Source organism: Muscardinus avellanarius (assembly GCF_963383645.1).
Source record: "Muscardinus avellanarius genome assembly, chromosome: 3".
Classification (NCBI taxonomy): Eukaryota; Metazoa; Chordata; class Mammalia; order Rodentia; family Gliridae; genus Muscardinus; species Muscardinus avellanarius.
In genome coordinates, this window is record NC_137788.1 from 107,968,510 (window position 1) to 107,980,935 (window position 12,426).

The 12,426-nt window shown below is 52.5% G+C and overlaps 1 protein-coding gene across 1 annotated transcript in view; it reads right to left on the reverse strand.

Annotated features, from left to right (window-relative positions):
* TBX15 (T-box transcription factor 15) overlaps positions 1-7,792 on the reverse strand; it is a gene marked incomplete at both ends in the record, with an annotated part of 112,371 nt that extends 104,579 nt beyond the window's left edge. The window contains one exon of the mRNA XM_080691022.1: positions 7,588-7,792. Coding sequence (XP_080547148.1) covers positions 7,588-7,792 — 205 coding nt within the window. The remainder of the gene's footprint in view (positions 1-7,587) is intronic.
* Between the last annotated feature and the right edge of the window lie 4,634 nt (positions 7,793-12,426).

A 12,426-nucleotide genomic window follows, 5' to 3' on the forward strand; every position in this document is an offset into this window, starting at 1 on the left:
AGGGAGGCCATTCCCACCAGCTTCTTACAGAACTTATTTCTGAACCGTCATCATTTCTCAGTGACTAGTAGTCACTGTATTCTGCTCTGTAAAGTTGGTGGTTTCTCTTTTTTTAAAAATGATAGCATGATTGTTTTTGATTCCCGAGGATGTCAGGAAGGACAGAAAATTCCTTACCACCCCTTTGTCTCCATGGACAAGTACCCATTCTGGACCAGCATCTCTACCTTAAAGCATCCTCTTAAGGGACCTCGGATCCTTAGTGTAGCACTGGAATCGTTATGATTTTCCTTTTAGCAGACTGGCTGCAATATTGACTGACCCTAGAATTACCCATTTGGAAATAGTTAGAGATTAAAAGTCCTGCAGGCCATGGGATTCTGGGTTTCTAATTGCTAATGTTTGAAGTCAGTTTGATTCCTCGGAAATTTGTTCAGCTTGATGAAAGCAAAACTCAAACTCCCCTCAGGGCGTGAGGTGTAAGATCCTTGGGTTCCCTTTGTTTTTGTTTTTGTTTTTATTTGCTGGTTTGGGGGGATCTGCCTATTTGGTGGGTGTCTTTTACCAAGGCTTCCCTCGTTACCCCCAAATCCCCACATTTCCCCAGGATGTAATTAAAGCTGAGAACGGACCATCCTTCAGGATTCCGGACTCCCGGGTTCCAAAGGCTTGACTGCAACCCTGGGGCAGAACGCAGAACCGAGCTGGGGCGAGCAAAAGGGACCAGGGGCAGGCGCTCCGAGGCTGGCAGTGGGCAGCAAAACCAGCCATCCCCGCCCTTGGGCGCCAGGGAGGCCGGGAGAGAGGGGCAGAGCTCTCGGACAGGCGAGGCTGCAGCCCGGTTCTGACCTGAAGCTCACCAGAACTGCCTTTTCTTTTCCCAAGGATAGGTTCACCCGAAGGGTGTCCCGGTTCCTTTCTAGGTAAAATGTCATCAGGAAGTTTTTGAAGAGGCTGCGGAGAAGCCAGTTTTAGTGTGGGTTGAAGAGGTTGGGAAGGTTTAAAGTGAGGAGAGTTAACTGCTTCCCCAGCTGAGCCTTTAACCAGGTTTCTGGCTGTGGGACCAGGAAACAAGACATGGTGCTGGGGTTAAGAAAGTCGGTTCACTCAGTATTTTCAAAAGGCGTTCAAATTCTAAGGCTTCGGTGAGATATATAATAACCACCTCTAATACTCCATTTGGATTGGAACTCTACTGTGATACTAGTTAGTTGGGGCATTGTTCTCTAAAACTGTATGAAGGCTTGCTGGAAACAGCTAATTTTAGCCTCTTCAACTATATTGTAGAAAATAAAAGACAAATGGGGGAGAGTTGATATATGTATTTCTTCGGTTTTTAAAGTTAATTTCACCACATTGCGATGTTTCATTATTTTATAAACATGATTATTATCCAAATTTCTCTTCTTTATTCTGTTTGCTTTGCACATGGGAGAAGCTTTCAAATTAAAAGCAGCATCTGTCCATCTAAAATAAAGATGGCAGTATTCACAAAATTAAATGCCTAATTTAGTTAATAAAAATTTCCACTGTCCCTGTTCTTCTAAATCGCCTTCGTATGCTCTTATTTTCCAGTGTTTCTCTTGGACTTTGGTCAAAATCTAAGAGTTAAATGAAAACGGTATGACAGTTTCAAATCTGGGATTTTCTAAAACTTTTCAAATGATATCCAAAGGTAACAAACTTGTGACCTCACAAAATTTATATTCCCAATTTATAGAACCGACTACACAAGCACGCGCTCTCTCTCTCGCGCTCGCTCTCTCTCTCTCTCTCTCTCTCTCTCTCTCTCTCTCTCACACACACACACGAACACACACAGAGGTAGTTTCTTGCTTTCAAAATATTATCTATATCCCACTGAGAACTAGAGTTTTGATGCAGATACAGCATTCTGGTGGTGTTGTGGTAAATAAATTTATAGGCATAAATTTGTGTATAAGCACAGACATTTGTGTACATACTTTTTATACACTTATCTGTAAATAACAAAAGTAGGTATTAGCTAAAGTAGTGATTACAAGGCCTGTTTTCACTTCTAGTATCAAATGCTCATCACCAGTGTGTAGTCAGCAAAATATTCTGCCTCAAAGTGAAGCCATTAATGGCCCTGAATAAATGTGGATTAGTCCTCAGCAGTTGCTTAAGTTCCCCACCTTTTTCTATTTCCCAGCAGGTCCTCCCTGCTAAGTCTCATTTTCCACCTGGACACTTAGAATAAGGGCCCCACTTAAATTAACTAATGATTATCCTTCCCCAAAGAAGTGTAAACAGACCCTGATTTATAAATTTGCTAATTGCTGTTCCCAGTGCAGACCCCTGAGTATCTCCGTTGTGCACATATAAAATCCCAGGCTTACAAGAAATCGGCAAAAGCAAAGCCAAAAATAAACAACATGAATGGAAGAGAGAGAAGAGATTCCACATTTTAACAGTTCCCTATATTTTCCTGTTGTGCAAAGTATCCCCAAAGGTCAAAACTTAACTGTCAGATGGGAAAGCTGCTTAAATAGTATCTCCTATTGAGCAATTCAATCTTTCCAGAAGAGGAAAGCAAGAACCAACTTTACCTGCAGAAAAATCATCAAATAGATTTCTGCATTCCCAGAAATGAAAGTGGCTTGCCAGTCCTCCCTTTATGCCTGAAGAATTTGCCCAAGTAAGTCAGCCTGCTCTTTACTTTTTAAAAAATTAATTTGAAGCCACCATGAGAAGGAATCCGCTTACAGATATTATTTTTCTCCGATGTATAAGAAATAAAATTGTACCAGAATCTACCATCAGGATCTCCAATAATAAAATATTAAAATTTTTCAACCGAATGATTAAGATGGATCAGGAATATTCTGTTCTTTAATAATATCAACGAACGCCCTAGGAAAGAGCTGGATGGGCACAAATATCAGGTCTTCTGAGCCAAAATTTATTTGTGTTACTCTCCTGGTGGCTCAATACGACGTACTAACCACGAAGGACTTGCCTGCCTTACATTTATGTCCGCTACATAAGGGAAATCTCACAGATAAACGAACAAAACCCGCGGACACACGATATGTTTAGCTTGGGACCTCAGGGTGGACTTTCATTCCTTTCTGGGTCCTCACGTGCTGTGCGTATTAAAGATGCGTTTAACTTTCATAAACTTTTGTCACATTCACGGGCATCAGTAGCGGATGCGAGGGTGTTCGGAAAATCCCGCAGCAGATCTGTACCAATATGTCAGTCGGAACTCCACTTTAAGGAATGCAATTCTTCCCCCTTTCATAAACATCGCCCCGTGAACTCTTCCTTCTGGGAATTTCATCTATTAAATCAGTAAAACCAAAGTGCCCAGCCGGAAACCCAAAAATAGTGTTCAGTAAGAAAGACACAGTAGTCGGATGCGGGCGTGCAGGGCCCGGGTCAGAACACCAGCGCGGGGTCTGCGCGCGGTCGGGCCCCGCAGAGCCTTGGCGGGGTGCGCGCGGGCGGGGCTGGCTGGGGGCCCCCGCGGCCCCGCGCCCTGGGCGCTGGTGGGACCCGCGCGGACCCCAGCGCGCTCAGCTCCCTTCCTAGCACCGCCCGGACTCAGCACCTAGCTCTCCCCATCCTCCGTCCGCCCCGCTGTCGGCCAGCAGTGTGCTTTTGCCATTTCTTTGAGCTGGAACGGGCTAGAATTATTTCTCTTTTCTTGCTGGTTTCTACCGTCCCAGCGCCCTAAGGCCAGGGACTTTTTGAAAAAGTGTCCAAAAGCCGCTCCTCGCCGCCGGGAGCCACGACAGCTCAAGTTCGCTGCGTAGCCCGGTCCATCCGCAGCCTGTGGTCTGACCACCGCTCAAAGATCGCCTCGGCCGTCCTTCCCCGGCGAACAGTCCACCGTGGGTTGACCTTCAGAGGCCGTCCTTACCTCGCTTCCCCCGCGCGCAGGGTGCTTCTTCGTTCTGACCCACAGGCCCGAGCTCTGCCGCGACCTACAGGCCCCGCCCGTGGCTCGTCCCTGGGCCCTGGTGCGGGACGCGCAGCTCCGAGGAGCTGGCGAGGGGGTCCTCGCGCGGGCCTCGACCCGGGCGGCCCTCGGGGCACTGCCCCGCGAGCCACGCACCTCCCCCGCGGTCGGACCCCGGCCCGCGCCCCGGCTGCGCCCAGCACATGTTCTCCGCTGGCCTCCAACCCACCACTCTTTATCCTCGCTCAAACGTCAGCGAAGAGTCACTTCCTCCGTTTCACGCAGATTCCCTATTGGGAATGGGGTGGGTAAAAAGGTAATGTCAGGATTAAAATCGCAAGCGTTTTACTCTGGGCAAACAAACTGGCGGATTAACTCGGGGGACCGGTTGATCTCGGCAACTCGGGGGCAGCTGAGGTTGCAGCCTGGGCTCGCCTGCGCCGCGTCGCCGGGTTTGCGCGGTGGGTGGGTGGCGCAGGGCAGGACCCCGCGTGCGCTCGTCCACCCGCGTGCGCCGCCATCCGCCCGGCCTACCCCGCGCCTCGGCTGCGAGGCCCAGGCCTGCGAGCTCTGAGCGGGAAATCCCGCCGCAGAAGGTTTGGATTATTGCGCTCGGCAGGAGACCCGGCCTCCGCCACACTCGCTGGAAGATTCGAGCGGGAAAGGCCCAAACCAGATTTGGGGGCCTCGGGTGGACCCAAGACTGGGGTCCCGGCGCTGATGGCGCCGCCGCGGGCCCGAAATATACTTCCGAGGCCGCATCCCCAGCAGCTGTTCCCGGCCAATCTTGGCTCGAACGTTTCCTGTGGCCTCGGAGCGAGAGGCGGGGGCGAGCGGGCTCGGAGCCAGTTTCCTCCCCAGCAGGTCTTGGGACCCTCTTCGGGCTGCTGCGGCTGAAGCCCAGCGGCTTCTCCAAAAGGCAGAGTGCAGGGCGCGGGTGATAGTGGGGGGTACTCGCAAGCCCCCTCCCTCCGAAGCCTGCCGGGTCTTGGGTCTGTAGGGGCGTCAGGCTCGGGGGGGGGGGGTGTTCTGAAATACCTACTGTGTCCTCTGAGAGCGAGTGCCCACTGCGCGCAGGCTGGCCGGGCAGGTCCCTGTGGTTGCAGCTTAGCGCCCCAGACTGCGGGTGCCATTGCCTGCGCCAACTACAGCCGGCTCAGTCCAGATGCCGAAAGAAGGGCGCAGCTGTGAAAGGCCGCGCCTTTGAATTCAAGTTAGGCATTGCGTGCTGAGCCCGGGGTGTTTGAGGGCCCTAGGGTTCTAGGCTTGAGAATGGTAGGCTGAAAACAGGGGTGCCATAGACAGAAGAATAAATACAGTTGCTGTAACCGGGTGTCCTGCATTCGTGTTTAATCTGGCCCCAGCCCGGTGGCGGTTTTGTTTTTATTGTTTTTTTCCTGCTCTTGCCTCGTTAGGGACCTATGGCCGAAAAGCCCACGCAGCAATCCCTCCACCCTAAAAAAGAGAAGACATTGAATCGAAGTGTGAGGCCCAGCTGGGTCGCCTACACTACTTCTTCATATATACATCTGTAAACGTGACCGCGCCCGCTTGTGTGTGTGTGTGTGTGTGTGTGTGTGTGTGTGTGTGTGTGTGTTAAGGCGCTGTGTTAGAGGAGGAAAGAAAGACCTGGGCTCCCCAAACACTGTTCTTAAATTCTACTAACAGTCCCGAACTTTCGCAGCCTCTGCTCATCAGAAAACCGCATCTCCGAGTCAACTGTTCTGAAAGATTTTTCCCTTCCTACCTCCAGATCTTAAGAAAAGCTTAGCCACTGCCCAAGGTCCAACTTGAGGCTCCCCGGGCCTTTGACCGGCTTGGCCGGGCCTGTAGCCCAGCTCCACAGAAAGCTGTCTTTTGCTTCTTCCTCGCCCTGGGCCCTTGCCCACAAATAATTGCGTTTTCTCTATCCAAATCATTCCCCTTTTTTAAAAAAGTGATAAAGTAACAAGGCTAGCCAACTGTACTCTGTTACATAAAGTTCTATAATAGGCCTTGTATTCCACCCCCATCCCGCAGGAGATAGAGAACAGAATTCTGAAAAACGGGTCCCTGGTTTCACGTCCCTCCGACAATCTCTGCGAAGATCCCTACTTTTTCTCACCTCCAACTTAAAAAAAAAAAAAGACATCCCTCTATATGACCCCACATGTTGGCCCCTTTTGAAAGTAAGTCCTTAGACCCGCTGAGCACGACCTGGTATTCCCAAGAGTAAAGTTTCCACGGACAGGACGTCTGCAGTGCGCAGTTAAATAACTTCTGCTTTTTGTGAAAATAAAAACCTCCCCAGTTGCAAGTTGTCATTGGGCCTGCAAGAACTTCCACTGACCCTATGAAGGCCCTAGTGGGATTTTGACAACAGATAAATCAGGTGAGGAAATAGGGTTTGACCAAGGAAGGGAGAGACATTTGCGTGGGTTCCTTCCTGGATCGCCAGCCACTGCGCAGGAGTCCACGTGGACCTGCGCCCGCATTCAAAAACAGATAAAGACTCCTCGGATGGACTAAATAAATCTCCTTTTAATTTCCTTTTCATCGACTAATAAAAATAATTCCCAGCACTAAACCCAAATTCCGTAACGGGCCGTAAGAACACGGAGAATTCATAAAACCCTGTCTCTGCAGGTCACTCACTAATCGCGTTATTATTAGCCCCCGGAGCGTGGAAATTGAACTGTCACTGCCTAAGAAGAAAATGTAAGCGACAGCTGTCCCTCCTCGGGTTTGGCTGGCTTTCAGGCTGGGATCCCCAAGCTCGGGAGCTCAAGGCCGCTCCCACCCCTACGCAGGCCGCCGCCCCCCGCCCGCCCGCCCGCCTGGCCAGCGCGTGGCCCGGGTCTACCCCCGGCCCCAGCCGGTCGGCAGGAGAACCTTCGGCGTGGTTACAGAAGGCTGGGCTAGAAAATTCCTGAAGCCGCTAAACTAAGCTGAGAGCGACGTGTTCCTGCGGTGCGCGCAAGTCTGACAGCAGCTGTTCTCCGGGCTGTTTTGCACAGTAGAAATCCTGGCACTAAACACAAACATTAAGTAGCTTTTCCCCTTCTTGGGGTTCTGTTAAAATACAGATATCAGACATCCTCCCTGCGCTTACATGAGATGCATAGAATGCCAATAGATGCCAGGCACAAATTAACCGAATCCGCCTCCCCACGCACACAGGCGCGGGACCTGAACCTCTGCGACCCAGGCGCGGGGTGAGGGGTCTAACATCCATCCGGTTTCCAGCGGGTACAAATATAATTACACCCCGCCATCTAAACGGTAGTTGGGAGAGGAGAAAGGGCTGAGACTGAAGCTAAACTGGACATTTCCCGAAAGAGACCGAAGTCTCGGTCCTGTCTTCCGTCCTCGGGAACTCTCAGGCGCAAGTCCCAGCTCCCTTCGGCTTTCGCCGCGGCCTTCGACGCGCTCCTCCTGACCCAAGGGCCTGGCAGCCCCTGGTTCTCGGGCACCCCAAACGCTGCCTCCGCTCCGAGCGGGGGAGGCGAGCAAACAGGCGTCCCATTCCAGGTTGGCGATAAAAATGCCAAACTCAAGCCAGGCCCCCCAAATTGGTTCTGGCTTTTAGGGAGGCTCCAAGAAAAAGAACCCCGCGTTGGAGCGAGGCGGGCGGCCCGGCGCACGCCCGTCCCCGCCCGCCCCCGGGTCCCCGGCGCACTCACCCGGGTGGGGCTCCAGGCCGTGCGCCGCCGCGTCCTCCGCGTCGCCGAGCGGGCCTGCGGGGCTCAGCGCCTCCATGGACAGGTCCAGCCCCTTCTCCTCCCAGTCTCGCAGTTTCCGCTTTTTATTTGAGCCGATCAAGGCTTCAACGGAGAAGGCATGTGCTCGCGAGCTCAGGGCGACTGCAGATCTTCTCCGTTCGCTCATTTTAGCCGCCCGCGCCCCGGCCCCGCTCGCCCCCGCTGCAGAGGGAGCAGCCCGCGCCCTCGCGCTCCGCGGCTGCCGGGCCGGCCCGGAGAGGCGGCGGCTCCGCGGCGCCCTGCGCCCTCCCCCGCGTCCACCCCGCCCGCGCCGGCCGCCGAGCCTCCAGGAACCAGCCCCAGGGCCGCCCGCTCGCCGCAGGAGCGCGAGTCCCGCTTCCCACCCACCGGCGGGCGCTCACAGGCAGTGCCGACTGGGCTTCATTTTTTTTTTTTTAATTCTCTTTCTTTCTCTCCTCCCTCTCCCTCTCTCCTCCTACTCCCTCTTCCCCTTCGCGGTCTTCCCGTCCTTCCTCAGATCCAAACTTCTGGGAAACTTTTTTTTCCCCCTAAATTCCTCCCTTCTCGAAGAACAGGGGGCCGGCCGGGCGCTCCTGTCCGAGGGGTGAGGGAGAGGGAGGGGGGAGGAAGAAAAAGACTGAGGGGGGAAAAAGCCAGCCCCCAACCAATGGCAAGAAGGGAACAGGAGAAACCCTGCGAGCGCGAGCCAATGAGAGGAAGGGAGACTGAGGCTCGGGCCAAGGCCGCGCGCCCGCAGTCCTCGGGATGCTTCTGGGCTGACTTTAACCCCTGGCTTCCCAGTCCCGGTGGGTTACTTGAGGGGGAAGGGCGGAGAACTAAAAGTCCAGGTCTGATTTGCGTGGTTACAAATGCCTCCAAACCCCAAATCTGTACGCTTTCCTCCCAAATCTGCCGGGTCTCACGGACACTGCAAGCCCAGAGTCATTTTTAGTTGTAGATCTACAGTTCGGGGGGGTTCTAACAAAATGTTAATTTGGACCAGAAAAGCCAGAAAATGATTCTGGTCTTCTCTTGCCCGGCCCAGGTGCTTCTGGATTTGCGGATCCTGCCCAGATCTCACTAGGCAGTTTCCTACGTTCCTGTTGGACGTAGTCTAAGCAACTCTGATTAAAGCAAAACGAAACAAACGATCCAGGGTCTGAAAATTCAAAGGTGGCTTCCTCCCTCCACTCTACCTGGTGGGGGAGGGGGCGCCGGCGCCCCGAGAGCTAGAGGCCCGCGGAGGGGCGCTCGGGTTGCCGCGCTTTGCAGGCGCATCCCGGCTTGGGCCAGCGCTGCAAACACCCTCTTTCCCCGCCGCGCAGACGCTGGCCGCGCTTCGTCTATTCCGGGCTCTTACTCCAGAGAACCCACCGAGGAGTGCCGGGCAAGGCGGCTAGGAACGTTGATAGCAGAGACGGAGCTTTTTCAAAATTCCCCTTCAAATCTGGCCACCTCGAGAGCCTGGCTTTCCTCGCCTCGCGGACCATCCTCTCTTTTTCCTCTTCTTTTAAACTTTCAGGATAGGGCTTTCTTCAGGAATATCTAAGGAACTTTAAAACCAACCAACAGCCCTGGCATTTCTCATCTCCCATACACCCTCCCAAGTCAAGCCCCTGGCCCCAGGTGTCAGGAGACCCGACCCGGAGCAAAATTTTTGCTCGGAGCGAGCTCAAGGCCGAGAAATTGGTTCTGCGGAGCTGGGGGGGGGGGGAGTCTCGGATTTCGCGGGCGCCGGCCTAGACGCCACCGCATCTTCCAGCCCATAAGCACTGGTAGAAATGGTTCTACCCTGGCGCAAAGAGGCCCGCAGAGTCCCGGATCCTGAGGGCACGCAACAGACTGAGTCGCCCAGAAAATTAAGTCTCGCCGACAGCCAGGCGCTGAGCAGGGTCTGAACCCTTAAGTTTATGTTCTAAAGGGGATCCAGGGCTTGTTAGAGGCCCGAGAGAACTAGCTCCGGCGGGTCCGCCCACCTTGAGGCAAGTAGGCACCAGCCGGGACCTCTAAGACGCTAGGTTCGCCTCCAGAATGCCCCAGGGCCCGAGTAAATCTAGTCCTTGCCATTACAATAGTCTCTCTCCCTTCTGGAAGCCTGGACAGTGTCCTGAATGTGCCTTGGGCCTGTTTGGAGGACAGCAAAAGGGCCACTTTCGAATTTCCTTTCACATCGTGTGATCCGCATTGGAGACGCAGCCGGCGGCAGAATTAATGCAGGAAGAATACTGGAAAAGCCTGGATGGCCTGGATTCAAGCAGGCCTAATCTCCCTAGCCTTGCCTGAGCCTGACTCTCAAGCTTGGAGGTCCTGGGGAGCAAACACAGAGTGAGCCCCAGGAACCTGGGAGCTGGAGATGAGCCTCCAGTCACTTGACTTGCAGAATCTGGGAACCCAGGTGGTTGAGGCCCCAGGGTCTCCAACCTCAGTAACCACTCTGCAGGTTTGCAGGACCCCTTTCTAAAAGTGAGCTGGTTCTCAATGTTTTCCCTGCATTAAAAACGTTGGAGTCCAGGCAGACCAGGCATGCAAGAATCCCTTCCCTAGGGGTCCATGGCTCACTCTGGGCTCCTGGCCTGGTGTCAGCCTGGCACAAGGGGGAATCGGAGCCTGTGTGAGCCAGACCAGGTGAGAAAGTGATGGGATCTCCCTCTAGATTTTTCCAGCTCTTTCTTCGACCCATGGCCTGTATCTCCATCTCTCTCTGGCAGCTTCTGGCCTTCCTACTATCCCAGAAGTGGAGGCCACACACCCTCCCTGATCCCACAACTATAAAAAGGAGTAGAGAACTCTTGGGTTACCCACCAGCCAAACTGCAGCTTGGAGACCTGATTCTACATAAAGGACAGGACGTAATGTTCTAGGACACACAAAAAAGAAAGCTAGGGTACCTTCAAAGGCATGCCCCTGCACCTTACCCCCTAAAGCAGAGCTCTGGAGGAACCTCTACACCCCTTCTTCAGGTTGCTCCCACCTGGAACTCCATATAGACACATGTATCCTGGCATTTCACTTTAGACTACAAAAACTCACCCATGTGAAGACAAGCTGGTTTGAAATAGGTGTGAAAAAATAGAGAGGTATTTTTTTTCTAGGTAAATGAGAGGGGCAGTGAAATTTTGTGAGTCTATCGGGGTTAACCTAAACTGTTTCCCGAGTGTGTAACTCTCTGCTGGTGAACAGAAAGGTCTGGTGAAAGGTTAATCAAAGTGGTTTCATGTCCATGACTTAAGTGTATGCAGTTGAGAGGAAGAAAGGGAGGATTATGAGGACTAAATGTAAAGACTATGGAAGGGTGATCTGTAGCTTCCTTCCAAAGGGCTTACTCAAAGGGCTTTCAGTAACCCTAAGGGATGAGTGGGGCTCCCATCATAGGCCCCAGGCACTTCCCAGGCACTTCCCAGGATTGCCAGCTGCAGGCTCTAACCTTGTGGCCCAGGCAGATCCTACTAGTAATGAATCTACTCTAAGCCTGTTTTAGACCTGAAGCTAACTGGAGCTTTCCAATCCCGCGTGTGTGTGTGTGTGTGTGTGTGTGTGTGTGTGTGTGTGTGTGTTGCACACACACACACACACACCCTTGCAGGATTCCAAGAGGAAAAAAAGGAGGTGAGCACCTAGCAATCCCAGGATGTCATTGACCACTTGCAGGGCCATATGGGGAAGTAAAGGCCCTGGCCTAGCCTAGCAGAAGGAAGGCCTAGCTTTAGCAGAAGGAAATCCAGGAAGGGAAGGTCAGCACAGTGATTGCTCACCTAAAACTGACCATGTCCACACAATCTGATTTTTCAAAGAAAAAATTAGAACCAGAATCACAAACAGGCACCCCAGAAATACAACCCCACATCCTCCACATACCAGCCTTTTTCCTCCCATAGCCCTTACCAAACACTCACCAGGACTGACATCTCAATACTAAGGGGACCCAACAGCCAGCCTTGATTTTGGAGTTTTGAGTGAGTAATTGAAAACAAAGTTAGAAATAGTTGACCAGCAAGACATGTTAACAGGCGGGCAGCACACCTTGAGGACAAGGGAACTCTAAGAAATTCCACCATCTAGGTAGCTATAAAACGTTGTGAGGCCACCGTAGGGTGGAAGAAACCTTGGGGACTCCGAGATGAGGTAGAGCCTAGGACCCAGCCTGGTTCAGCTACAAACCGAACCACCTCAGCAAGTCTTAAGAAGAGGCCAGGGCCTCGGTTTCCCAGCGGTCACTCAAGGGACTCCCATGAAGGCGTCCTAAACGCTATTTACAGTTAGCAAAGCAAGCAACGACAATCAGTCCCGGCCTGAGCTTTTATTATCGCTTTTATTATCGCTGGGATCTTCTGGGTTTGCTAGGCCAACATCTCCACGTTTCTTTTCCAGAACAGGCGCCCCATAGCAACAAAAGAAACGACGCAGGAATCGAAGCCTGGAGCCCTGGGTCTGTCGGAGTGGGAGGAGGCAGATTCCTGGGACCTCCTGCCCAAGTCCAGTTCGGCGGGGACTGCTCGGGCCACGCTTGCAGACTGCATCTCGAGACGCCAGAGTTTGGTTCAGGACTCGGAGAGCTGTGGGACCGCCCTGCGTCGTTGACTCTTCAACCACCCCCTCACACTTTTTAAAAATAAAAGTCCATGGGGGCAAAAGGTCCTTAATGATGTTTTTTTGTTTTCGCGAAATAAAATCTTCTATTTTTATTTTAAACCAGCAGCGTGCCCACCTCTCGGTCCTTCCAGATGTTTGCAATAAAATCGCAGGTTTTGCCTCTGGGACTGGAAATAAAATTTAACGGCCTTCACCCTGTAATTATTCTCT